General features: G+C 46.2%; 2 protein-coding genes and 1 long non-coding RNA gene across 3 annotated transcripts in view; 2 read left to right on the top strand and 1 right to left on the bottom strand.

Annotated features, from left to right (window-relative positions):
• Positions 1–7,308: 7,308 nt before the first annotated feature.
• ZMYND19 (zinc finger MYND-type containing 19) lies at positions 7,309–15,002 on the top strand. The gene is made up of 6 exons (XM_081180368.1): positions 7,309–7,582; positions 8,822–8,881; positions 10,137–10,243; positions 12,228–12,368; positions 12,886–13,066; positions 14,297–15,002. The coding sequence occupies exons 1-6, from the start codon at positions 7,532–7,534 to the stop codon at positions 14,438–14,440; spliced, it is 684 nt and encodes a 227-aa protein (XP_081036494.1). The 5' UTR covers positions 7,309–7,531; the 3' UTR covers positions 14,441–15,002.
• Positions 14,765–27,863, bottom strand: part of LOC308579373 — an 88,539-nt gene continuing 75,440 nt past the window's right edge. The window contains exon 2 of the long non-coding RNA XR_014004452.1: positions 14,765–16,532. This is a non-coding gene — a long non-coding RNA (uncharacterized lncRNA). The remainder of the gene's footprint in view (positions 16,533–27,863) is intronic.
• The window catches only part of PNPLA7 (patatin like domain 7, lysophospholipase), a 115,340-nt gene continuing 109,877 nt past the window's right edge, over positions 22,401–27,863 (top strand). The window contains exons 1-5 of the mRNA XM_081180360.1: positions 22,401–22,724; positions 23,801–23,963; positions 25,034–25,173; positions 26,947–27,034; positions 27,559–27,650. Coding sequence (XP_081036486.1) covers positions 23,823–23,963; positions 25,034–25,173; positions 26,947–27,034; positions 27,559–27,650 — 461 coding nt within the window. The 5' untranslated portion in view covers positions 22,401–22,724; positions 23,801–23,822. The remainder of the gene's footprint in view (positions 22,725–23,800; positions 23,964–25,033; positions 25,174–26,946; positions 27,035–27,558; positions 27,651–27,863) is intronic.

Genomic DNA, 27,863 nt, shown 5'->3' with positions numbered 1-27,863 from the left:
CAGCCTTATTCTCAAAGCATTCGTTCAGGATTCTGTTTAACACAGGAAGTGTAGAGATTTGTATTCCAGAGGATGACAAGGAAAGGCTGAAAGATAACTTCAGCATAGTGGTAGATTTAAAATTGATTAGAGTTAAATGGGAAAGAAAAGGAGGGGAGGGGTGGTGAAACATATTCTTTTATACAGTGTGCATGTGGGGTTTTTTGTCAGCATCAACTGGGTAGGTTCTCTTTCTATCCGCTTATTACATTTCCTTGGTGGTGAGAGGAATTGGTGGGGGGCATTTCCTCATTTTGAAGGACAGGGATTGGTTTTCTGTGGAGTGTGGCCCGTAATGTGTGTATAAAATAATTAGAACAATGTCACAATCTATTTTATCGGTGCACACTAAGATATATGGCGTAAATTTTACTTTTTATAGACACGCAGTAATACGTACAGGATTTATATAAACAGAGAGAAAGATAAAATATACCGTATTTTTCGCCCTATAGGACACACTTTTTCCCCTCCAAAAATGAAGGGGGAAAGTGTGTGCATCCTATGGGGCGAATGCAGGCTTTCGCTGAAGCCTGGAGAGCGAGAGGGGTAGGTGCGCACCAACCCCTCTCCCTCTCCAGGCTTCAGGAAGCTATCCGCAAGCCGTGGGAGCCCGCAGGAGTTCCCCCGGGCTCCCACGGCTTGGGAAGAGCTGCCTGCACCCCGAAGCCCCGACTCGCTGAGCAGTCGCGGAGGGGCTTCGGGTAGCTCTGCGCAAGCAGTGGGAGGGCTCCCCTGGCTTGCGCAGAGCTGCCTCTTATCCCGACGCCCCGGCGCGCTGAGCAGTCGCGCTGGGGCTTCGGGTGGCTCTGCTCAAGCCGCGGGAGGGCTCCCCCGGCTTGCGCAGAGCTGCCTCTTATCCCGACGCCCTGGCGCACTGAGCAGTCGCGCCGGGGCTTCGGGTGGCTCTGCTCAAGCCGCAGGAGGGCTCCCCCGGCTTACGCAGCACTGCCTCTTATCCTGAAGCTACCTGAAGCAACTGCTGAGCGCGCCGGGGCTTCGGGATAAGAGGCAGCGCTGCGCAAGCTGGGGGAGCCCTCCCGCGGCTTGCGCACGCTGCCTCTTATCCCAAAGCCCCGGCGCGCTCAGCAGTCGTGCCGGGGCTTCAGGTAGCTCTGCGCAAGCCGCGGGAGGGCTCCCCCGGCTTGCGCAGAGCTGCCTCTTATCCTGACGCCCTGGCGCGCTGAGCAGTAGCGCCGGGGCTTCGGGTACCTCTGCGCAAGCTGCGGGAGGGCTCCCCCAGCTTGCGCAGAGCTGCCTCTTATCCCGAAGCCCTGGCGCGCTGAGCAGTCACGCCGGGGCTTTGGGTAGCTCTGCGCAAGCCGTGGGAGAGCTCCCCCGGCTTGCGCAGAGCTGCCTCTTATCCCGAAGCCCTGGCGCGCTGAGCAGTCACGCCGGGGCTTTGGGTAGTTCTGCGCAAGCCGCGGGAGGGCTCCCACCGCTTGCAGAGAGCAGCCTGTTCTGGGGGCTGGGGTTGGGGCAAGCTCGGGCTTCCCCCGCCCCAGCCTTGCACCTTGGGGGGAAAATAATTTTTTTTCTTTATTTCCCCCCCAAAAAACTAGGTGCGCATTATGGGCCGGTGCGCCCTATGGGGCGAAAAATACGGTGCTAAACGTGCAACTAAATTATTAGTTAAAAACATGAAGGAAGAAGAAAGAACCGAATTAGAACAAAACATTGAGATTGAAGTCCATAAAAAGGTCAAATATTTAGGGATTTGGTTAACAAAAAATAACTATGAAAAAATAACTAACTTTAAAAATAACTATGAAAAAAATTGGCTTGAAGTAAAAATAAATTTAGAAATATGGAGCAGAATGAATCTCTCAATGTTAGGAAAAATATCGGTGATTAAAATGAATGTGTTGCCAAAAATGCTATTTCTTTTTCAATCAATACCAGTTATCCTGAAAGATGAATGCTTTGAAAAATGGCAGAAAGAGATTTCAAGATTTATCGGGGGGGGGGGGGCAAAAGGCCAAGGATAAAACATAAAATACTTACAGATGTAAAAGATAGAAGCGGGTTTGCCCTCCCAGACCTTAAATTGTATTATGAATATTCTTGTTTGGTATGGATCAGGGACTGGATGAGATTGGACAAGCAAGAGGCATTAGAACTAGAAGGACCTGGCACGCATACTTATGGTATGGGAAAGGGAAGGTTCATAGAAGTTTTTACAACCATATAATCAGGAAATCACTAATGAGAGTATGGGAGAGATACAAAGACTTATTGGAACAAAAGACCCCGTGGTGGCTTTCACCACATGAAGCATTACTGCTCAAACCACTTGGAAAGAAAGGAAAATGGCTCACATATGCTCATTTATTAAAGGAACATGATGGAAAATGGAAATTAAGAGATTATGATGAGATCAAAGACCACTTTCAGAGTTGGTTGCATTATCAACTATATGAAATACACAAAGAAGACAGCAAGAAAGGATTTAGTTATACAGTGGTGCCTCGCAAGACGAAATTAATTCGTTCCGCGAGTTTTTTCGTCTAGCGAATTTTTCGTCTTGCGAAGCACGGTTTCCCATAGGAATGCATTGAAATTCAATTAATGCGTTCCTATGGTCAAAAAAAGTCCAATCAAAGCCAAATTTGGTACAAAAAGAGTTTATTAACTGCTCTTTAAAGTCACACATACTTTAAAGAGCATATCAAAAATTGAAGGAACAATAAATTAAGTTTCTAAACATGACAGGAAAAACATTTAAAAATCAAAAAAGGGTACATTACATTTTCTAAGACTCTGGGGGACCACTCGAAGAAGGTTCCTCTTCCACTCTTTGCTTCTTGCTGAGGAACCTGTCCATGGTCTGCTGCTTCATCCGCCTTTTCAGCAGCTCCTTGAGAGGCAACATGACCGTCATATCAAAAGTGTTCGCTTGGTCATGTGCCACGTGCTTCTCAGGGTGGTGCCGCTCTGCAAAAGCCTGCACCTCCTTCCACTTCTGGCAAATGTCCCTCAGTTCTTTGGAGGACGGCCGTTCCTCAGTTGCTTCCTCCTCTTCCAGCGAGGCCTGCTCCTGCGCAACCTCTGCCTGCAGTTCAACCAGCTCCTGGGTGGTCAGCTCGTGGTCGTGCTCCTCCACCAGCTCGCTGACGTCCTCCTCTGTGACCTCCAGGCCCATGGTCCTCCCCAAGGCAACAATGTCCTGCACCACTGTTGACTCTGGTGCATCAGAGTCACTTGGTGCCACACAGTCCGGCCACAGGCTGCGCCAAGCGCAATTCAAATTTCTCTGGCTGATCCCGTTCCAGGCCGTGGTGATCATCTTCAAGCAGGTGACGATGTCGAAGTGGTCCTTCCAGAATTCCCGCAGGGTGATGGTGGTGCAATCAGTCACCTCGAAGAATCGCCTGAAAAGCTCCTTGGTGTAGAGTTTTTTGAAATTGGCGATGACCTGCTGATCCATCGGCTGGAGCAGTGGCGTGGTGTTAGGCGGCAGGAACATGATTCTGATGAAGCTGAACTCCTCCAACAAGTCCACCTCAAGGCCTTTAGGATGAGCAGGAGCATTGTCCATCAGAAGCAAAGCCTTCAGCGGCAGGTCGTTGTCCAGCAGGTACTGTTTGACAGCAGGGCCAAAAGCAAGATTGACCCAGTCCATAAACAGCACACGTGTGACCCAAGCCTTGCTGTTGGGTCGCCACATGACACTCAGCCGCTCCTTGTCGACCTTGTGTTTCTTGAAGGCCCGTGGGTTCTCCGAGTGGTACACCAGCAAGGGCTTCATCTTCAGGTCGCCGCTTGCGTTGGCACAGAAGAGCAGGGTCAGACGGTCCTTCATGGGCTTGTGGCCAGGCAACTTGGACTCCTCCTGTGTGATGAAAGTCCTTTTGGGCATCCTCTTCCAAAACAGCCCGGTCTCGTCGCAGTTGAAGATCCTCTGTGGAACGTAGCCCTCCGTCTTCACAACCTCCAGGAACTCCGCTGCAAAGTCTTCAGCCGCAGGAACATCAGAACTGGCAGCCTCTCCATGCCTGACCACGCTGTGGATTCCAGATCTTGCCTTGAACCGGTCAAACCAGCCTCTGCTTGCCTTGAAGACTTCTGGCTCGCCTGAGGTTCCTGGCTGTTCCCAGATGAGGTCTGCGTGCAAGGCCTTGGCCTTCTCACAAATGACGGCCTCAGTCACTGTGTCCCCTGCACGCTGCTTCTCTTCTATCCAGATGAGGAGCAACTTCTCGACCACCTCCAGAACAGCTGGGCGGTTCTTCACGATCCTGGTGACCTCCCTTGGCTGCATCGGTCGCAAGGATCTTCTCCCTCATCTTCAGGATGGTCCCGATGGTCGATGGGTTCCTGCCGTACTCCCTGGTGAGGTCTGTCACACGCATTCCACCATCGTGCTTCCAGATGATCTCCTTCTTCATTTCCAGCGTCACCTTCTCCTTCTTCCTCTCGCCGGCCTCCGCAGCAGCAGCAGTCTTCTTGGGTCCCATGGCAGCACAGCTCTTACCTTCATACACTCAGGAAAAAAAATAATCAGCAATTCAAACCCAGAACCAAGTCCTTGAATTCCAAACACCCAACCCAAAATCCAGAAAGCCCCAAAAAAGTTTTAAAAGTTTAACTTACGAAATGACTGCAAATCATCAAAGTCTTCAAAATCCTCAAATGGCTGCAAAAGAAGTTTTGGGAAAGCTTTAAAAAGCACCAAAGTCTTCAAGAACCTCAACTGTTCCCCCAGCCCCTCCCCAACTGTGGCAAACCCCTCCCCAACTGTGGCAAACCCCTCCCCAACTGTGGCAAACCCCTCCCCAGCTGTTCCCCCATCCACCCAGCACACAGAAATTCAAACCCAGAACTTTTTTTCGGAAAAAAATAACATGGCCCAATGGTCACAGAAAACCATAAAAATTCCCCCCCCCAAAAAAACCCCACACAAGCTCCCAGATTCTTGCAAACCCCTCCCCAGCTGTCCCCCCAGCCACCCAGCACACAGAAATTCAAAACCCAGAACTTTTTTCGGAAAAACAACAACATGGCCCAATGGTCACAGAAAATCAAAAAAAATTCAAAAAAAACAACAACCCACACAAGCTCCCAGATTCTTGCAAACCCCTCCTGAACTGTCCCCCCAGCCACCCAGCACACAGAAATTCAAAACCCAGAACTTTTTTTCAAAAAAACAACAACATGGCCCAATGGTCACAGAAAATAAAAAACCCCCCCCAAAAAAACCCCACACAAGCTCCCAGATTCTTGCAAACCCCTCCTGAACTGTCCCCCCCAGCCACCTAGCACAGAAATTCAAAACCCAGAACTTTTTTCGAAAAAAACCAACATGGCCCAATGGTCACAGAAAACCATAAAAATTCAAAAAAACTCCACACAAGCTCCCAGATTCTTGCAAACCCCTCCTGAACTGTTCCCCCAGCCACCCAGCACACAGAAATTCAAAACCCAGAATTTTTTTTCAAAAAACCCCCAACATGGCCCAATGGTCACAGAAAATCATAAAAATGCAGAAAAAAACCACACAAGCTCCCAGATTCTTGCAAACCTCTCCCCAACACCAAGTCCTTGAATTCTAAACACCCCAACCCAAAATCCAAAACCCCCCCAAAAAGTTTTAAAAGTTTAACTTACCAAACAGCTGCAAAACAAGTTTTAGAAAAGCTTCAAAAATCAGCAAAGTCCTCAAAAACCTCAGAAAAGGCTACCACACTGAGTGCTATGTGTTGCTCCTCGAAGTCAAGTCGCAACTGCACCTCTTCCAGCAATGCACCCTGGGTATTAACAGTTTTACGAAAAAGGAAACAAACTTGCAAGACATTTTCGCCTTGCGAAGCAAGCCCATAGGGAAATTCGTCTTGCGAAGCACCTCAAAAAACGGAAAACCCTTTCGTCTAGCGAGTTTTTCGTCTCGCGAGGCGTTCGTCTTGCGGGGCACCACTGTACTAGATCTAGGTTTCAAACGGAAGTGATTGAAGGGAAAGTGAAACTACTGAAGGCCGCATACAGCATACTATTAGAATGGGAGACGAAAGATGAAGAGGTAAAATCAGTTATGATTAAATGGGCACAAGATGTAGGTCACAACATTATGATGGAAGATTGGGTTAAATTATGGAAAACTGACTTAAAATTTACAGATTGTTCCCTTTTGAAGGAGAATTACATGAAGATGATGTACAGATGGTATACAACACCAGTGCAGTTAGGGAAAATGTACAAAACTAGTTCAAATATATGTTGGAAGTGTAAGGAAAAGGAGGGGACATTTTATCATATGTGGTGGGATTGTACGGTAATTTAAAAATTTTTGGAAAATGATATAAAACGAATTGAAGAAAATGTTCCATTTAACATTTGTTTAAAAACCTGAGGCATTTTTGTTGGGGATTGTAGGGAAAGACCTGCCAAAGAAGTTGAAAAACATCTTCATGTATGCGATAACAGCCGTGAGAGTTCTGGTAGCACAAGGATGGAAGACTGAAGAAACCCCAACTAAAGAATCATGGCAAGAAAAATTGATGGACTATGGAGAACTGGCAAAACTGACATATAAGCTATGGGACAAGGATAACTGTGACTTTAAGGATGAATGGGAACCCTTTACAAAGTATCTGAAGACGCAACAAAGCGAACTGGACTCCTTGGCAGGTTTTGAATAAACATTCACAAACTTTTTATTGATAATAATCAGCTAAATAGTTTGAGGATCTATACAACTTTGTGACATGCAGAAAATAGCATGAAACCAAAGGACTGGAACTGAGGGTGGGTGGGTTTGGTGTGGGAGGGGGGGAGGAAAAATGGGGGGGGGGAACAAGGATGATATGTTTTTGGATAATATGTCTTGTTATAATTTTGAATAAAAAAAAATAGATCCTTGGGAAACAACCAAATAATAATAATAATAATAATAATAATAATAATAATAATAATAATAATAAAAAATATATTAAACGCGCACTAATATGGGGTACCCCACCTCGCAAATAATCTCTCTCTCTCTCTCTCTCTCTCTATATATATATATATATATGGGACGTGCCCTTTAAAAGGCGGAGGAGGGAGGTTCTCCTCGCGTGCTCAGTCGTGCCCATTCGCCGGACGGGAGAGAGAGAGAGAGAGAATTCCCGCGAGTGCGATGTGCGTCATCGGCCGCCGCCGCCGGACACGTGACGCGGCGCCGCGGCTGCGCTCGGTCGCGCCGGGCGGCCCTCGGGCGGGTAGAAATGACGCGGCGACGCGGCTCGCGCGCTGATTGGCGGGCTGCGGCTTCATATTGGTGGGGGAGGGGGGAGGAGTTGGTGGCGGCGGCAGAAGAAGAGAGCGGCAGCATCAGCGGCGGCGCCGGCGGTGCGCGCTGCCCCGCCCCCCGCTCCCCATCCTCCTGCCCGAGGCGTGCGCGAGGCGGCGGCGCGTGGCATCGGGGTCTCCCTCCGGCCTGCGCCTCTTCCTCCCCTCCTCCTCCTCCCTCTTTCCCCTTTCCCCCCTCCTCTCCGCTCCCTGCCAGGCCAAGGCCATGACCGACTTCAAGCTGGGCATCGTGCGGCTCGGCCGGGTGGCCGGCAAGGTAAGCGTGGGGCCCCGTAGGGCGGGGCGGAGTGGGAGAAGTAGGATTTGCGCGTCTGTATGCGGTGTGCGTGTGTTTCCGTGCCCGCGCGTGTTCTGTGTTGGGAGACCCGCGCCCCTTCCTCTATCACATTACCGCCCCCTCGCGCGTCTGACCTGCTCCGTTACGTCACACAGGACCCCTCTGTGACGTCACTGGGTTCATTGTGGTTCTATGAGCCCATTATTAGTATTATTAAAGATAGAAGGATACGGGAGGCTGGTTTTAGTTTAGAGGTCCCTTTTCTCTTTTTTACTCTCTTTGCATCTATCCCTGTAGAGGGGTAATGAGCTGTTCTGTGGAGCACTTCCCGCTGGTGGACCTCAAATGGGGAGATTTCTTTCTTTTTATATCCTTCGCATTCAGGCTATAAAGGGGCCCATAGCTCACTGGCAGAGCACATGGAGGTGGCATCTGCAGTTTCAAATGGTTACAGAGCAAGTGTTCTGAGAGGTTTCTTTCTGCTTTGGAGTGTGCCTACTGGTTAGACTAGGTGATGCTGACAGATTTATAGTCTGACCTGATCCTAAGTAGCTTCCTATTTTCTTGTGCAGATTTGATACATATTTATTGATACATATTTGTTGTAACTTTCTTTTGTTGTTGTGCTTTTCTGTTTTTGTTTTTTGGAATAAGCATGGACCACAAAGGATGTGTACCAATACTTGGTGCAATGTCTTGCTTTACAGGTTGTTTGGGTTAAGTTTTGTATGTTAATCTGTTATAGCAAAAACTGAAACACAAAACTGCCCATTAAAGGCTAACTGATTTGTGTGGTATAATCTATATTGGGCCAGAGCTGCCCCTCTCAGTTGCAGATTTTGGTCTCTGAGCAAGAACTTGCATTTTACAGTTCTTTCTTCCTCTCCTGTCCTACTTCCAAAGGCAAGAGAAAGGCAATACACCCCTTTCTGGCATTTGGACTTCCCAGAAGGCTTGTGGACACAATGGTAGGTAGAGATCCCAGAATGCTCAAGGCTAACCCTGGAGCAGCTTTCCCCTGGTTTAGACAAGTGTACGAAGTATGCCCAGTCAGATTAATGACTTATTTAAGGTGTAAAACTTCTCTTTTCAGTGTAAGATGTGCCCTGGAGTAGCTTAAATTGTTGTTTTGCTGAAATGAATGAAGAGTGCCTTGCTAGGTATTGGAAAAGTATCCGCAATATAAAGTATTTAATTACCCTTCCTTTTTTATTCTAGACAAAGTACACACTGATTGACGAGCAAGACATTCCACTTGTGGAGAGTTACTCTTTTGAGGTAAGAACCATGTTATCTACCTTATTTCCACATTCCAAGTGTTGAACTCAAACTCCCATCAGGTCCAGTCAGCATATTCAATGTCTGAAGAGCATTGGGAGGACCACATGTCAGCTATTATTCCTCTTGATCAGGGATGGGGAACCTGTGGCTCTCCATATGAACCCTGACCTGACATGGCCAGTAATTAGGGTAGATCAAAAACAGGCAGGTTGACTGTCTAATGAACCTGCTTTAATCTAACTCATGAAAGCCGGTGGTCTCATATAATGACTATCTGAATAAGTTGGCAGAGAGAGAAGAGGAGGCATTTTCCCTTGAAACAGCATGTGGGTCATAAAAAGACTCAGCCCGATCCAGACATCTGGATTTGGGAAAGGACTTGTATGAAAAGTACCAAGTTCTCCAAAGACTCAAACTGTTCTCTGAAGTAGGATAGCCAGGCAAGTTGTCCTTCACTTGCAGAATCAGGAGTTGCTTTACTTTAGAATGAATTTTCTTTTATATAGGCTTCATGTATTTTTAGATTGGATTTTGCAGAGCTTAATAAAAAATGTATTGCTCTTGGAAAAGGGGCCGATTTGAAATACACTGACATTACACTTTCACCCATTCATTTACCTGATATCAACAGGTTCTGCACAAGCTTTTGAGGTGTCTGGGGAAAAAATAGAGACTCGACATGGTTTATATATATCCTCAGGCTCACTGAACAAGAAGGCTCTGATCTTATATAGAGTGTCTGTTAACTCACCACAGAGTGACTCAAGCACAGAAACTGGGTTCCTGGGGCAGAGCATGCATCTCACCTGACATTTCCCATGTCCATTATTGACCCACTTTCTCTCGTCTGATATAGACCTGACTGATTTTGAACTTTAGAGGCTCTACTCAGAGTACCTCTGCCTTCAGATGTTTGTTGACTGGGAACAGAGTCCCTTGTCTGGTAGCACCCTTTTTCTGAAACATTTTCCCTAGTCATAATTTGCATAGCACCATCATTTAATATCTTTTATGTGACAAGAGAAAACTTTTATTAACCCAAATGTTTAATATTTTGCCATTTATTTGTTTTTTAACATTTCTGTTACTTGGGTTGCAGTTTTCTGTTTTAATTACTGTTACGTTTCTGTCCATTAATAGTTGTACTTACATTTTACTGTGTTTTGTATTTGAAGCTGCTATGATGATTAGATGAGCATACAAATATTTTAAACAAAATGTATGAATAGATGTGTTCTCTGTCTTTGGCCAGGCTCGAATGGAGGTCGACGCAGATGGAAATGGTGCTAGAATATTTGCCTTTGCGTTTGACAAAAACCGAGGAAGAGGCTTTGGACGCCTGCTGCACGAGTTACTGTGGTAGGTATCATTATGCAGGGGATAACATAACTGCAGGTTTCCAGACTGCTGAGGCATGTGTATGCATAGTCTTTGGAGATGGACAATATAATGGCAACTCTCACATGTCAGGGTAAGCCATAAGCCGTGGTTTGCTGTGCATGAGCAGATAGCGTCTGTCTTACCTCTCTCCATTCATGGTGGGAAGAAAGAAACCACAATCCCTGGCTTGGCATTGTGTCCAAACCAGGGGTTGTGGTTTGCTTTTCTCCTGACAACCCACAGTGTGTAGCCAATGTTTGTTTTTACGATACGATATCTTGATTGTCATTGTCCCATGCAGAACAATGAAATTGAAAAACTACAAAAAAACCTACATAAAACTACATAAAACATTCAAAAACACCTAAAAACTCTGAAACCCCATTTTAAAATACACTATACTATAGAGACCCCTTATGCTGCGTTTAGAACCAGAATTGCATTTGTGTAGAAACTGTTTCTCAGGCAGCTAGTCCTGGCCTTTATAACCCTATACCTTCTTCTAGAAGGCAGAAGCTGAAAGAGATCATTTCCAGGGTGCGTACTATCCTGCGCTATCTCTGCCGCTTTCTTATGGCACCTGGCAGCATAGATTTGATCTAAGGTGGGAAGAATGTACCCAATTATTTTCTCTGCAGTCTTTACAATCCTGGATAGCATTGTTTTTTCCCTGGCCATGCAGCTCCCAAACCACACACACAGACCATAAGTTAACACCCTCTCCACAGTGCAATGGTAGCTTTCTGATTGTGATTTGCTTGTGATCTGATTGTGATTTTAGCTTTCTGATTGTGATTTGTTGGAGGTGAAACAAACCATAGTCCCTACTTTGGACACATCTTCTAAACCCAAGGGATCATGGTTTGTTTTCTTCTAGTAGGGGCAGAGGGGAGACAAATACATTCACAGTAAACCATTAGCTAAGGTATACTGTGATGTACAAACTGAGCCACCATGTAAAAGGAAAGTGGGCTGTGTTGTGTGTTAAAGTATCTTTACCCCCTCCCTTTTTCTCTCTATAATTTGAACATACAAAACTGCCATGTATTTAGATCTAGGTTGATCCATCTAGCTCTGTGCTGTCTATGCTGACTGACTGACTGACAGCAGCAGCAGCTTTCCTGGGTTTCAGGCAGGGGACATTCCTGGTCCTACTTGGAAATCCTGGAGATTGAACATGGGACCTTCTGCATGCAAAATGCTCCAACCCATCCAAGTGCCACAGGGCTACCCACAACTTGAAGCCAGGGTTCCAATATCGAGAGACTCTACTGCTGAGCTACAATCCTTTCCCTTTAACAGCTTGGTTGACTTAAAAGAAAAAAGAATTTGCCTGCTACCTAGAAGATGCCAGGTGTATTTCTAAGGCATTTCCCCTGATCACCACCCAATTTACAGTGGTACCTTGGGTTACAGACGCTTCAGGTTACAAACTCCGCTAACCCAGAAATAGTACCTTGGGTTAAGAACGTTGCTTCAGGATGAGAACAGAAATCATGCAGCAGCGGCGCGGTGGCAGCAGGAGGCCCCATTAGCTAAAGTGGTGCTTCAGGTTAAGAACAGTTTCAGGTTAAGAACGGACCTCCGGAACGAATTAAGTTCTTAACCAAAGGTACCACTGTATCTCTAATTGCAGGGATGCCTGCAGAAGGTCATCAGCAGAAGATCTTAAGAACTGGACAGGGGAGTGGGTGTCCTTTATGCCTTGGGTCCTAAGCCGTGTAAGGTTTTAAATTTTCAGACCCAGCACCTTGAAGTCAAAGTAAGCTTGTTAAGCTCTTTTGAGATGTGTTGTCTCCAATGACCTGCTCTGGTTAGAACCCTGGTAGCAGCTCTTTGAGCGTGTTGGAGTTTCCATACTGCCTTTCAAGGGCATCCCATGATGTATTATAGGAGTCCAAGCAACAAGAAGCATCTGAATGCTTCCTTTCAGGAATTGCAGGTGGCTCGTCTTCTCTTTCAGGGAGAGGCATAGGGGGGGCATCGCCCCTGGCTTTCAAGTCGTGCATCTGAATGCAGTGACAGTGGACAATCGTCTAGACAACCTGCGATTGGTTCCATGGGGATGGAGGCCCAAAGCCGAAGAAATCTCTAGTAAACAAAGGTAAATTCTCAACAACAATATCACAGGCAAGAGGGACAAAAGGGGCTGGAAGTCAAACAACCCCAGAACTTGTTTTTTGGCATAGCCCCTTGATGATTTTTTTTTATGTGTGTTTCTTTGCATCTGAAGAAACTGTGGTGCTACGTTCTCTCTGACCTGGCCATAGAGGGGAGGATATGTCTCCCATCCTAGGTTATTTATTCTACTCACGCAGCAACAATTCTCAAGAATTCCCCTGAATGAGGAATCAGTTGTTAAACTACTATGGTAATTGTATGCCTGCTAGCGAGAACAGGGGCCTTATAACAACTTTCAGCACCCTTAACAAGCTAAAGTTTCCATAATTCTTTAGGGGAGGACATATCTGTTTAAGGCTGTATCAGAGTACTTTAAAGGTATGTTGTGATTGTGGCTACTGTCAACTCTCTGCTTTGAGAGGGTTGGAGTTTTAACATGTTGCAACGGTGCAGCACAAGCTTGCTGCGGAAATATTTAATTTGCTGTTTTTTTCTTGAAGGGAACAAAGCTTATACTGGCTGGCGATCCAGCAGCTTCCCACAGACCCCATAGAGGAACAGTTTCCGGTGCTGAATGTGACACGCTATTATAACGCTAATGGGGATGTTGTGGAAGAAGAGGAGAGTTCGTGCACATACTATGAATGTCACTACCCTCCCTGCACAGTGATTGAGAAACAGGTGCGTTCAAAACCAGAAGCAAGTCATGGATAAGACCGTCCTTGTTCTAGGCTGGCTGCTGCAAGTTCACCCTCTTCAGTGTGGTTGCTTCTTTTAAAAAAATCAAAAGTCCTTAGGCACAGCTAGTGTGTTCTTTGTACCCCCTGCAAGGAATTTCACTGCACCGTTTTTAGCCTAAATAGTTATCCTGGCCAGCGGCTTCCAAGCTTCAGACACGTCTCTCTCTCAGTGGTGTTCTGTGAAGTACAACTGACTTTGTGCTACCATTCTATTTGGATAACTTCACCCTACCTCTCGGTGTGGAAAAGTCAGTGTTGCCCATAGGCCAAACCCCTCTTTTCCTAGCCCACTTTTTCTTAGGACAGGGTCATGGGGAAACAAGATCAGAATGAACAGCTCTGGTTTTAAACCTCACTGAAGTAACTTTGTTGTATAGAAGGATGGATAGAAGTCACCCGAAAAGATAACCTGTACAAAGGGAATCTGTTCCTTTGATGACAGTTTTGGATGCTTTTGTGGAGGAAAATATGTAAATAGGTCTGTGAATATAGAAGGGTCTCCAACTCAGCAGGAGAGCATCGGTTTTGAGTCCTAGGTTCAGTCTCTTGCTAGAGCTGTGAAAGATCCCTGCTCGAAACTTTGGATCACTTCTTCTGTGCAACATAGGTGGTACACTGAACTGGGCCATACTAGTCTGATTTGGTGTCAGGTAGTGCTCTATGTTCCCAAGCCATAGTTATAAACCCAGGGGTGGGGAACTGCAGCTCGAAACTCCCTCAGCCCCAGCCAGCCTGGCCAGTGCAGGAGGTGGGGGTGGCGGGTGGCACAGTTCCCTATCCTTGTTGTAGACCATGAGGGAAAGAAATTGAGAGTGCAGTCCTGTACATGTTTACTCATTCCCATTGAATTCAGAATGTCTAAGATTGAGTGGGGGTAGAGAAAAAGAAGATGATACTCATAATGAGACCTTCAGGTTCATAAACAAGAGAAGTGCACCAGTGGGGGCTGGATAATATTTTATCCACAATGAAAACCAAGGCAGCATTTTGTAGGGTTCCCAGGCTGTTCTACCCAGATCCTGACCAGGCCTGCTTTAGTTCCTACAAAGATTGCCCTGGGACTGGCCACCTTAGGACCCTTTTGGTTGGCTTGCTTTTGTGGGGGATGGTTTTCTTTCTCTAGGGGCCTTGAAAAGGGATACTGATTTTTGTCCCGTACTCCTCTCTCCAGTTACGTGAATTTAACATCTGTGGGCGGTGCCAGGTCGCACGGTACTGCGGCTCGCAGTGCCAGCAGAAAGACTGGCCGGCTCACAAGAAGCACTGTCGGGAGAAGAAGCGAGTCTTCCAGCAAGAGCTTGGACCAGAACGATGACCAGCTGGCTGAGGCCTTAGCCCCACAGGGCACCTTCCCAGAAGGTTAAGGAGGAGGTGCCCACTTTGCACGAACTGCTCACTTGAAGCCAGAGGCACTGACAAAAAGGAGAGAGAGAGAGGAGAAATTTTTTATATATATTTGGAAAGACAAACCAATCCCTGTGATGCTTGAGGAAAGGGACTGACTCTTCCCTTCCAGTTTTAAAAAAAGAAAACGTCTGAAGCAAAAAAAAAAAAAAAAAAAAGACTACTGGGGAAGCTCTCCTGCTTGGAAGCTTTCTGTTATTTATATGTTAATATGTTTGTAAAGTTGTGTACAGAGTTTTTGGTTTTTTTTTGTGTTAGAAGTTCTCTTGCATAGGACTCATTTACTGTAATGTTCAAGTGAGAACACATTGTTGGTTGAAATAACTGTCCAGTAGCAAAAAGAGTAACAAAAAAAAGCTTTTCCTCCCCCTGTGGCTAGGAGAAGGCCTGGGGAGCTAGCTCAGAACATCAGCAGTTAAATCTGAACAACTCTGCATGGAAAGTTGTGTTTTCAAGTAAAGGATTGGAATGGATTGGCTGCCTTTTTTGCTCTTTTAAACACTTGAGCAGCTGTGAATGATTGTCCACCACTATCAACATCATGTTGCTGGTCTGTCCCCACCCCCCACCCCGTGAGTGATACTTTCCTCTGAAGATTGCAAAAGCCGCTGAGCTGCTTAGCTGCTTCCTATCACTGTTCTTCCCATCTGTTTGTAGAGGCAACCATGCCCCCCCCCCCGCATCCTGGTTGTCATAGTTCCTAATGATATTTCCACCACTCTACAAGGAACCATGGGCAGTAAGGTAAAGGTGCAAGCAGGCTTCCATGAGCAGAGGTTTGGGATTGGTGACTGATGACCCCGTTTCTCATTGAAAGGCGTACAGTCATGGGAAAGTCTATATTGGTCCTCCCCTGCCCTTTTGTCCTGCTGTAATCTTTTAAGATGAACAAGGAATAGTTTCTTATTGCAGCATCTATGTGCCAAACCATGACTCTGCCGTACTCTTGCAGACCTACTTGGTGGCTGCACCTCCACATCTCTCCTCTGTCCCCCCCACCCCCACCCCGAGTTTAGGGGTAGGGAATCTGCCCTTCCAGATGTAGTTGGACTCATCAGCTTCAATCAGCATAGTTGGGGATGGTGGGAGTTGTAGCCCAACAACGTTTGGAAGGCAACAGATTCCTCATTCCTGCCTCTGGAGACCTAAACCTTTTAAAAGTAGTGTTAAGACTTTTTTTTAAGGCAAACTTGCTTTGAGTAGTCTAAGTAGGTAGAATAATAAGCTGTGTATTCTCTGAGACAGTCCAGTGGTCCAGTGAAGGGATGCCACTACATTTCCCAAAGCAAGGTATTTTAAAGTTACAAAAACTAAGTGACTCTGCACGTATCTATGTGGGGAACTCCATGAGACACTTGACTTAAAACCAGGTGTCTGTGTGACAGGTTCTATTTATGTCCATACCAATATATGGCTCAGAATTGGGGGTGGGTGGAAGAATGTAATTGTTTACCACCATCAGCAGTAAGTGGAAACAGACCTGATATTTGACCCTTAGTGCAAGGTGGACTTGATTTCTTGTGTGTAAACATAGAAGACCCTGTCCATGCAAATCATGGGGAGAGCATGGTTCCTGTTGAGACTGCCTCCACCCAGCCACAATGAGCCCATGTGTTTCTGTTTGCTATCTGGATCCAAGGCAGGTAAGTCCAGGTAGGCCATTTTCTAAGTCCAGAGTAGGAACCTATCCTTTTCATCTATCTATAGTGTAGGGATCAGTAACTGAAAAACCTGTCACCAATTCAGTCTCCATGAACAGTACCTTGTGGCCCTCCTAGCAGCAACCTGGATGTTAGACATGTGGATGCAGTGACAACTAGGAGGGTTTTTGGCATTTCACTGTGGGCTGGGGTGGTGGTGGCCTAGACGTGTGACCCACCAATAAAAGTACAGTGGTACCTTGGGTTAAGAACTTTATTCGTTCCGGAGGTCCGTTCTTAACTTGAAACTGTTCTTAACCTGAAGCACCACTTTAGCTAATGGGGCCTCCTGCTGCCGCTGTGCTGCCGGAGCACAATTTCTGTTCTCATCCTGAAGCAAAGTTCTTAACCCGAGGTACTATTTCTGGGTTAGCGGAGTCTGTAACCTGAAGCGTCTGTAATCTGAGGTACCACTGTAGTTGGTAGGCAGGTCTGTACTGCAACCTTAGCAGAGTGGTTTGTAGGCAGCTTTCCATGATGATGCATCTTCTAGCCGTTGTGGACTAGAGCTTAAATCAACTGAGCCCTGCCAGCTGGGGCTGATGGGTGTTGTAGTCCAAAGCAGCTGGAGGGCATGAGATTAAGAGCATAGGAAGAGACTGCTGGATCAAGTCAGTGACCCATCTACTCCAGCATCCTGTTCTCACAGTGGCCAACCTGATGCAAGCGGGACTCAAATACAAAAGCACTCTACCCACCTTTGGTTTCCACCAGCTGGTATTCAGAAGCCTTCCTGCCTTTGACAGCAGGCAGAGCATAGAGGCATTGTGGCTAGTAGCCATCAATAGCCGCCTCTGTGAATTTGTCTCTAATCACATTAAATTGGTGGCCATCACTGCCTTCTGCGGAATCAATGATGTGGAACGCTAGTTTAGGCACTCCTGACAGTGGCCAATATTTCTCTGCCATGAAGCGCCCCCAATTTGAGCCTATTTTTCAAGACTTATCAGTCAAAGGAAATCATTGCTTCTTGGGTATACTTGAATCTGGCCAGTTATTTCTGTGTTTTGCCTGTAGCTATACTGAACAAGGGAAATGCGTCGCTTTTCTCTCCCACCCTTTACCAAAGGGATACTTGAGTGGCTAACAGAAGAGCAGGATAAGCAGAGAAAAGAACAGCTGCAGCTATCAAAACTCAAAATACGAACAAGAGAGTTCTGAAGTCAATACCTTTTTGTTTTCAGTGCATCCTCCCATACAACTGTATTTAGTATATAAACATCATTGTCTCTTCCATCTCATTTTAAAATTGTTCCACATAGGCTTTGTGCCTTCCTCGCAGGTGCCTTCATATCTACGCTTCCAAGCAGCAGTTGTTTGCTCCACCTCATATGTACATAAGCCAATCTTTATTGATTGACCAACTTATGGTTGTTTGTTGAATTTTGTGTTAAAGAGACTGAAAAGAGGCCTGTGTTAAGGGTGTGGCATTTCTGCATTTGTGAACTGGTGTATTTAATGCAACCTTTGCCAACCTGGGAGTTGTAGTCCAAAATGTACTAAGAGGGCGCCAGGTTTGCAAAAGCTGGTTGGTCTTTACCTGTGCTCCTTGTATAACATGTGCATCACCTTCTTTCTGCCCCATGCCTGTTGTGGGTCGGTAGGGAATGGGTTTCTCCTTTTGCATGTGTATTTTAAAGCACCTACAACCACCACCGCTACAAATCTGCTAAGCACTCACACTTGCCTTGTTTAGTTTGAACAGTTCTGCTGCCTGAATTCTTCCCATCCAAAAAATGTCCCCATGGGACTGTTTCCTCACACAATAGATTTAGGAAGTTTTTTGTATGCATGTTCTAGTTACGTGTGAAAGCAGCTCCACCCTGAAACATGGTTTTTATGGTTTTGGTTCATAGGATTGCTCTCCCCGTGCCCTTACAGCTCCTCTAAATTTTTAGGATTTGTGGCCAGGGTGGTGTAGTGGTTATAGAGTGTTGGGCTAGGACCTGGGAGATCAGGGTTGAAATCCCCACAGTGGATGTCACAGTCACTGCCTCTCAGCTAATCTACCTCACAGGGTGGTTGTGTGGGGATTAAAGGAAGAAAAGGAAAGCCATGTAATGCCACCCTTCGCTCCTTGGAGAAAAGGTGGGATATAAATGCAATACAGTTATAGAAGCCATAAGTAAGCCACTGTGAGCAATTCAGGTGAACACAGTAAGTACGGTACCATATGGAAATTAATATGTGGATTTGCTCATGCAAAGCAGGCATTGTCCTGATCCACTTTTGATCTGATTTGATCACACAAAACAATGTGAATATTTACCTATTCACCATATTTACACAGTGCCAGTGTGGTTAGAGTGTCAGACTAAACCCGGACTAGGGTTCGAATCCCCACTCAGTCATAAAGCTCACTCTGGGGTCACAGTCACTGCCTCTCAGCCTAATTTATCTCACAGGGTTGCTGCATGGGGATTAAATGAGGAAGGGGAGAGCCATGTACACCACCTTGAGCTCCTTGGAGAAAGAGGGGGGAGTATAAATGCAATCAATCAAATTAAATTGTCTGCGACATTATTTGAAATTAATGGGGAGTGGAAGACTCCTGAAACATTTCGCGGATGGGCTGAAGAAGCTGAGACACTGAAACTGTCCAAAATAAACAAGACCCATTGAAACAGGTGGGACATGTGGCTCTAAAACGTCATCACATTGATTTCCACAAAAATGGAAAAATGACCCCCCCCCCCATAACTTAGGGGAAACCATCTTAATGATAAAACTTACAGTATGAGAGAAACACAATAGATAATAAAACAAATTTATTGAGAGGTTGCATTTGTGTTTTACATTCTTTGAATGCTAATCCTCTAATCTATTCACCATACTTTAGAGTTTGGGTTATGTTTGTTTATTTTTTTGCTTTGCTGTCCTTTTCTCCTACATAATGTCATTTATTTCCCTCCTTTTCCACATCGGCCACCCGGGGATCGTCAAAATGAAGGCGTTGGCTCGGTGTTGCATCTGGTGGCCTAACATGGACAATGCCATCACTTTGGGGGTTGCCTCCTGTCAAGCATGCCAAGAGTCGAGACCTGCACCGCCGGCAACTAAGGGCAACACCTGGGAGATGCCCAAGGCACCATGGTCGAGGGTGCACATCGATCTTGCCAGCCCCTTTCCTGGCCGGACTTTTATGGTAGTGGTGGACGCTTATTCCAAATAACTGGCGGTGGCCCTGATGCCCTCCACCACTACCAAAGCCGTCATCCGGGTGCTGCGGGGCCTCTTTGCAACTCATGGGTGTCCTGATGTCCTTGTCTCGGACAACGGACCTCAGTTCACGTTAGGCACCTTTGAAAGGTCGCTCTTGGGGCTGGGCATCCACCATGCCCTCATGGCAGCATTTCACCCGGCCAGCAATGGGCAGACAGAGAGAATGGTGTGCTCAGCAAAAGAGGCACTGGTGTGCCTAGAACAGAGGGACTGGCACGAGCGGGTCACTGAATACTTGATTGTGCAGCACATCACCCCTCATGTAGCCACAGGGCGGAGCCCAACTGAACTGCTCATGGGCTTCCGGTCTCCGCTTGACCAGCTGCACCTGGACTTTGGTATGGCCGAGCCCTCGGGCTGTACTAACATGCCATGGTCCTTTATTCCGGGGAATCAGGTTTTTGCCTGGAACTTTGTGGGGGATATTCCTTGGGTGCCGGCCACGGTAGTGGGAGTCACGGGGCCCTGTTCGTACCAGGTGGCACTCCAGAACGGACACCTGTGGTGCCGGCACATAGACCAGCTAAGGCACAGGGTTGGGGATTTGGACATTACCACTGTGCCCCCAACTGTGGCTCCAGCTCCGGAGCGGTTGCTAATGGAAGGTGAGGCTCCACCTACATCTTCCTCACAAACAGGGCATAGAGCCGAGCCAAGCCATTTTGGTGGGTCTGCCTGGCTCTCCAGAGATTTGTACCACTGCCGTGCCTGACCGTCCACCGAGTCCGCTTGTGGCAGTTCCTTCAACAACAGCAGAGCCAGGGAACTCGGGCTCAATGCCACATTTGGTTGCACCACAGTCACAGCCAGAATCGGGCGGCCACCCTTACTCTGGTACTGGCCCTTGGTGGTCCGACAGGGTTTCCAAGCGCCCAGTTTATTTAAAAGACTATGTTCACCAGACCAACTGCACATGTAAAGCTATATGATGAATAGGGTCAATTAATATGCTTATGTGCCTTAAACCAATAAGGGTATTGCTGTATGTAATGGAACCACTATGATTGTAACTAATGCCTTATCTCGGTGGGGAGGGGTGTTATGTATTGAAGTTCTCACCCTGGCCACCAGGGGTATTGTGTATGTATACAGTTTTCACTCAGGTCCACATCAGTTAATTTAGGCGGGAAACCCTGGGTTGTTGTTACAATGTTGACAGCTGGCTGCCTATAAAAGCAGGCCAGCTGAACTGTTTGCTGTTCAGTTCAGTTCCAGCTTACTTATAAAGAACTACTTGGAGAAATCTCTGTGTCATCTGCTATGTCCACAGACTATTTAATATAACTTGCTTTATTTTTTATTGATGAAAGATGTATAACAGTCTTGGCTACAAAGTACAATAATATATTAATAAAATTATAAACACATACTCACAACAATATATAAACATATTGGAACATTGATTTCCAACAAGCCTACACCATGCAGAAAAAGTCTGTGGAGGGGGGAAGTTCTAGTGGGGTGGCTCCCAGGCCCCATTTGAGCTTCCCAACGTGGAGCACATGAAATATGGCCCTTTTATTGCTTCTATCCTTTTTATTTTAAAAATATTTTTATTGATTTTTAAAAATGAAAATCTAACAATTAAAGATGCAGCTCACTCATAAAGTTCAAGAATCTGCAGTAGAAAAATATCAGACCCTCCAAATGTCCCTATTTTCCAAGGACAGTCCCAAATTTACAGAAGATGTCCCTGTTTCTGATTTGACCTCAGAATGTCCCGCTTTTCCTTAGAACTTCCCTATTTTCATTGGACAAATGTTGGAAGGTATGGTAGGATGTCCCTATTTTCATCAGAGAAATGTTGCACGATATCGAGTTATCTGACCCTTAAGCCATCTAAAGGCAGTCCTGTATAGGGATTTTTAAAAAAAATGTTTAATGTTTTTTATTGTGTGTGTGTGTCTGTGTGTGTGTGTGTGTGTGTGTGTGTGTGTGTGTGTATCTATCTATCTATCTATCTATCTTGGAAGCCTCCCAGAATGGCTGGGCCAACCCAGTCAGATGTGTGGAGTATATATAGTAAAATTATTATTATGGAATAGGATGTGCCTACTTTCATTGGAGAAATGTTGGAGGGTATGAAATATGCAGTAAAACAAAAGAATGGTCAGGGTTGGTCGGGGGGGGGGGAGGGTCCAATTAGAAGCAAATTAGAAGCACATTTATATATTAGCAAGAAGTAGATGCCATGTTTTGAGTTCAAACATTGGTGTATACAGAGAGGGATATCTGTCGAGATGTGGGATTTTCATTTGTACTGTATTTCCATTCAGTCAGCAGTAGACTTCTGAATGATAGATGTGGATTCTAAATTGCGCGAGTCATCTGCTATACATTCTGTACACTTAATTTGACATCCTGCCATATGACAAAAAAAATGTGTCCTTTTGTCCTCCTGCTACTCTTTAAACAGGCAGGTCCCCCCCCCCCAATAGGGTTATTCCCCACACTTCACTGTGCCATGTTTGAGGGTTGTCTCAATAAAACGGCCGCTCTCTGACCAAACTGGCTGGCAGTGCTCCAGGTGCCACATCATACCCATTTCCCACATTGGCTTAGTACTTGGTCGCTTCGGGCGGGCAGCGCCATCACTTGGGGAACTCCCTGCCTTTTGAGATCAGGCAACCTTCGGTCTTCGCCTTTCTTCGGCGCCTCTCCCTGTTGAGGCAATACCTTCCCCAGTCTCTTAAAAAGTTGGCGCGAGTTTTTAACGTGTTGCACTGTTGTCTGCGTTAACTAGGATTGTGAATTTTTTTCTCGATTCGCTGCCGTTTCACCTTTTTGCAAACCGCTTTGGCGGATTATTTTTGTGTAAAAAAACGACAACACAATCATGTGGTGCATTCAATTTTATTAAACAAACAAACAATAAAACAATACAAATAAAAAAGAATTGTTTTAAATGTTGAAACCCGCCCTAGGGGCCTTAGGGTTAAGGACGGAAAATAACAACAACATCGGTGGTGGTGGTGACGATGGTGGAGAGAAAGGCGGCCGAGCGAGTGAGCCCTCCCCACAATGGCCACCTTCCTAGACCGAGGGAGAGGAGGAGGAGGAGACGCTTCAGGTCGTCTCAGGCCTGGAGAGGAGGAGGGAAAGGCCGAGGGGGCGGTGGCAGCGAGCGAGCGAGCGATCGTCCTGACCCGGCCTCGCCTTCCCTTCCCCGCCGCCGCCTCGCCTCATTCACTCCCTCTCAGAGGCGGGGAGAAGATTGTGGGGTGGCTGCCGCGTTTCCGCTTCGCCTCCGTCGGGAATCGGGACGGCCGTGAGGTGGGACATGCTGTGGTGCTGATGGGGAGGCTGAGAGGGGCTTCTTCACCCTCGACCCACGGATAGCCTGCGTGGTTTTTTTGTGGGGAAACGGGGTGGGGGTGGAGGATTAAGAGACTGGCCATCCCACCCCCCACCCCTGCACACGTTATGTGGGGCTTTCTTGATGTCTAGTGTGTGCGGGGGGGTGTATTATAGTTTTTGTTTGTTACCACGTTATGTATTTTTGTGTTTTAATATTGCAAAAGCGCCCTGTATTCCTCGGATGAAGGGCAGTCTAGAAATGTCATAAGTAAAAATAAAATTGTGCGGGGCTCTGCCGCGTGAGGAGTGCGTTGAAAGAAGGGGAGTTTTAAAGCCTCTTTCTCCTGGATTTCAGGGTGTCTGAAGTAGTTGTATGTGTGTTTGTGTGTGACGGATTAAGGAGTGTGTGCCCCCCCCCGCTTCACACCCATTATCCATGGGGCTTTATTTATTCATAGCATAGGGTTCTGCTGTGCTAGGGTGGATTAGGAGAGGGACTTTGCAAGTCCTTGTGGATTTGAGGGCGACTGTCAAGTAGTTTGTGTGACCCCCCCTTCCAAACACAACTTTCCCACCCACAATATTTCAAGCTTCTTTATGCCCAACAGATGGGGGGTCTACTGTGTTGAGGTAGGTTAAAATAGGGAGATTGTAAATCCTCACACCCTCCAGGAGATGGCTTTGAGGGTGACTGTGAGATAGTTTGTGGGGTGGGGGAGTATTAATTTTCTTTTGTTGGGGGCGGGGAGGAGTGTTCAGAAGGGGACAGAGCCTCCTTCTGAGTGCCTCTTCTTCCAAACATACAGTTGCCCTCAATATATAGTCTGCAGGTTATGGAGGATACATAGGTGTGTGGGGGAGTATCTCCCTCTTTTAACCTGTTGCTGTTGGGGATAGAATGAGTTAAAAAGAGGGACTTCTCCCAACCACCTGGAGATAGATTCTATGTAAAGTGTGAAGTTGATGCATGATGTGTAAAGTGTGAAGTTGATGCACAATTTGGAATGTCAGGGTTGCTGATTCTGCTTTTCTTGTGCTTCCCTTCCTTCCAGACCAGGATGAGTGTCCACTAACATGGCTCTGCAGTGTAAGATTCAGACCTTGCAGGTGGTTGACACAGAATACAGTGCTGATGCCGTAGAGTGGTGCCCTGTGGAGGGCTGGCACAGCATCCTGGCATGTGGCACATACCAACTCAAGAAACCTGACAGCAGTGTGAGTGGCCCATTCTGGTGTTGCCTATGCAGTGAAAAGAGCTCCAGCAGTTTCAAGTTAACAGTTCCTTGAAGCATATTTTGGGGTTGTTGTTAAGGTGCTTTGATGTTAAGGCTTAGGATGGATTGTCTATAACTTGTTTTCTCATTCTTCCCACTTTTGGCTCATCCACCTCAACTCCATGCAGAATGAAAAGTTGATTCTGCTTGCATACAGCAGTATTGGGGAACCTTTGGCTCTCCGATATGTTGCTGAACTACAGATTCCAGCAGCCCTAGCAAATGTGGCGAGGGATGATGGGAACTGCAGTTCAGCAACATTTGGTGGGCAAGATATTTCCTATGCCTGGGATACTGTCCTTCTGATTCAAAACCTTGCTTGGGTCAAAACCCCATTTATAATCCAACACTACTAAATAGTCCAACAAGAACATCAGATACTACAGGATTAAACTAGCGTACCTGCTGCTGTATTGTTTTAAACAGGATTCAGCTAGATAAAATACTGTAATTTCGAAGATAACCAACCACTCAAAACACATTAAGATTGTAGCTTAAGGTGCTCTTAAGCAAACCATTTTTCTTTCATCCCCTCTTGAATAAGAATATGTGTGATATTGAAGTTTCTGTTGCAGGGATTAATGAGATAATATTGAGATAATGTACAAGAAAAGACTTGAACACTGTAGATATGCTAAGTTTTAATCATTTTGACAGGAAGTGTATAGCAGTAGTAGTTTTTATTCAGGCTAGAATAAAACTGGTTTTCTATCTCAATTGGTTTTCCATATCTTGGCTTGTCCCAAATAACTCCCAAATGAGTTTAAGTGAGCTGTTCACCTCTCCTTCCCACCTAGGTGTGACAGTGGCCTATGTCTTCTTTAGCAGAGGTGACAAGAGCAATGGGGCAAACTTCCTGAGGGAACTGATGCACAGGAATTTCTTATGTTCTCTAGCTGTGCAGTTGATGGGTAGTTCTGGGACAGCAGGTAGTTGAATGTGGGAGAGAGGAAGAGATGGGGTGAGGCAATGTCTCAAAGTGATAGTTTTTGATTTTGCTTCCCATTGCAGGCTGGTGAGAGCCCTGAAGGGAACAATGAGCCCCATGTGCGCCTGGGCCGCCTCTACCTGTATTACTTTGGAGAACAAATTTTCACACCACTGACTGAGATCCAAAGGCTGGAAATGGCTGCCCTGCTGGACATTAAATGGTAATGCTGGAGACAAAGACCAGACCAACACCTAAGCAGTTCTTCCTCATGTTGTTTGGTAGCATATGCAGGGCCGTCTTAAGCATATCCAGCACCATGGTGCAAAGCTTCCTCCAGCACCCCCCATTTCCCATATTTTTTTTAGGGAGGACGGCACTGCTGGCAGGGCTGGAGGAGGCGTGCAGCGGCTGGGGGGCAGCTCCTCTGGTGGGGAAGAGGCGGAGGCTGGACACGGCGCCTCCCGGCTCAGCTGTCTGCTTCGTTCCACAGTGGCCACGGCAGACGGAGGCTCTGGGCACAGCACTGCTTTGGCGTGGCATGGTGGAGGCGGGTGAGGGTGGCGAGCCGATGCTGGGGGCCACTGCATCCACCCTCCACCACTTCCCTGGTGCCCTCCAGAATGTGGTGCCCTTGCGCCCCACGCCACTAGCCTCTATGGGTAAGACGCCCCTGAGCATATGCAAAGAGGTTTTTTCCCTTGGAGGGGAAATGACAACTTTCCACTAAGGGCACTATACCCTTTCACCAGTAGACTCTAGCTTATGGCCTTGGTCATGTCATCCTGGTTTGGTTCCCCATCTATAAAATGGGAAGAGCAGTGTCCAAACTTGCAGTATCGTTGTGAGGGCAAGCCTGTGGCTAAATCGAAGTACTCCTTTCTGTTGAACCCATGTCACCACTACACAGTGCTTTTAAAAAAGAAAAAAGGTGCTGGTATTCACCATGAAGTTGTTACAGTAAGTGCCACACCATTTAACATTTTGGGGGGAAGGTGCCAGTACTGCATGCCCTTGAGTACCCTCAGAAAAAAAGCGCTGCTGCTACACCTTAACAGTGATGCAGATCGGTGGTCTTTTTCAGCCTATTTGCTCAGTATGATATCTACTGAGCTCAGGACATGAAAAATTACCACAATCCAATACAACTGATCATAAATATTACATTACAATGTGAATATTATATAGGCAGGTTACAAAAATTAAAATAAGTACGATTCGTAATAAAACAGGAGGAACAAGAAGCTAGACCAAAAAATTAAATGTATTACCGTATTTTTCAAAGTATAAGATGAGGCAATTCCCCCCCCCCAAAAAAAGCTTAACAACTCTGGGCAATTTCCCCCCATTTCCTCAATTTTGAGTCCCCCAAAATAGTCATCTTATACACAGGGGTGGTGTTATACATGGTATATACCGTATTATCCTGAAAACTTTCCCCCCAAATTTTGACGGTGAAAAGTTAAAGTGCGGCTTAAATTTGCGACCCTACAAAAATTGGCTTTTACTATATCACTGCTGAAACAGACATATGGTAAAATGGAACAAAAATGTTTTATTGCCAACTTGCGAGCTTAAGACTGTTGTGCAATTAATTCTAATGCCATTCATTGCTTTCTCCGTATTTTACAGTGCAGTATTGATTTTTTATTTGCATTTACTGTGCTACGAACAGGTGTTTAACCCACTTGCGGGTCCTCTCTAGTACGCATAGGATTTTCTTCTACATTTGTCATTTACGGGTGTGAAGGCCTGTGGAATTTTAAGGGAGCGGCTTTATATTTGGGTACATTTGTCTTTTTTTCTTTTTTCCCCTTGAATTTTAAAGGTGCAGGTTATATTGGTGTGCAGTTTATATTTGGGCCAATACGGTAGATCTCTTACTATACTGCATTTGAAATGGAGAAGTGCTTAAACACATGTTAATATTTCATTTATAAAGAGAGGGCTCAGGGACTTACTCTTCTGAGGTATTTATTATTCATTCCTCTTCAAGGTGCCACGTTCCAATTGCAGAACATCCTGTTCTGGGCACTGCAAATGCTAAGGGAGCAGTGGAGCTCTCCCGCTTAACAGGAAGTGAGGTAAGTGAACCGGAATTGAGCTTCATGGTTAGAGTGTGAGCCATAGCTATGCAAAGCGGTTCCTTTTATAGACAGGTATAGGATGTAGCTCTGTGTGGTCATTCCACTTCAGCTTGAATGTATTTTCATGTTAGGAAAGGTAATACAATTGAGGGTGCTGACTTTATGTTGCAGGCATTGAATAACTGGGCATTGTCTAAGCACAAGGTTCTTAAGGACAAAAGGACAGTAAAGAGGGAGAAGCAAGGGACAAATAGAAATGTACTGTTATTATTTATTTAAACAAAATACAAGGGTAGTTGAAACTGCTGCAAAAACCTTGGACGTGAAGGCTGGCATGTGAATAGGACTTGAGAGAACAGTCTCTCTTGCTCACAGTGACCGAAATTGTACACATGCTCTGAATTGCCTGAAGAAACTTAATCTGCAGTGGGGTCCAGCTGTATTTTCTTAACTGAGTGTTGGATCTGATGTTCCTCCTTGGGCCTGTCTGGCCTTGATCAGTTTTCTTTTCCCTTCAGTAGAAGAGCTGCAAGCTGGAACCATTGTGCAGCGCTGACCTGGGAGCCGAATGCCTTGCCTTATCTCTTGATTGGTCCACAGGACGAGGGCAGCGGTGAGCAGAGGCCAGTTAGCTAGACATTGGCCCAGTGCTAGCATTGCTGTGTTTTAAAAGTTGGAACAAAATCCCTGCTGTGGGAGGACTGTCTGACAGCTGTGTCTAATGGGAGTCTGCATAAGTTTGTGCCTGGAGTTTGCCTTTCCATGCTCTGTTTTGGGGCTTTGCAAGGGATCTATATGCAGTCACTGAGGGCATATATATTTCTAG

This window comes from Podarcis bocagei (genome assembly GCF_964188305.1).
Source record: "Podarcis bocagei genome assembly, chromosome: Z".
Taxonomy (NCBI): domain Eukaryota; kingdom Metazoa; phylum Chordata; class Lepidosauria; order Squamata; family Lacertidae; genus Podarcis; species Podarcis bocagei.
Note: the sequence above shows the minus strand (reverse complement) of the source record. Positions and strands in the feature narration are given on the sequence as shown.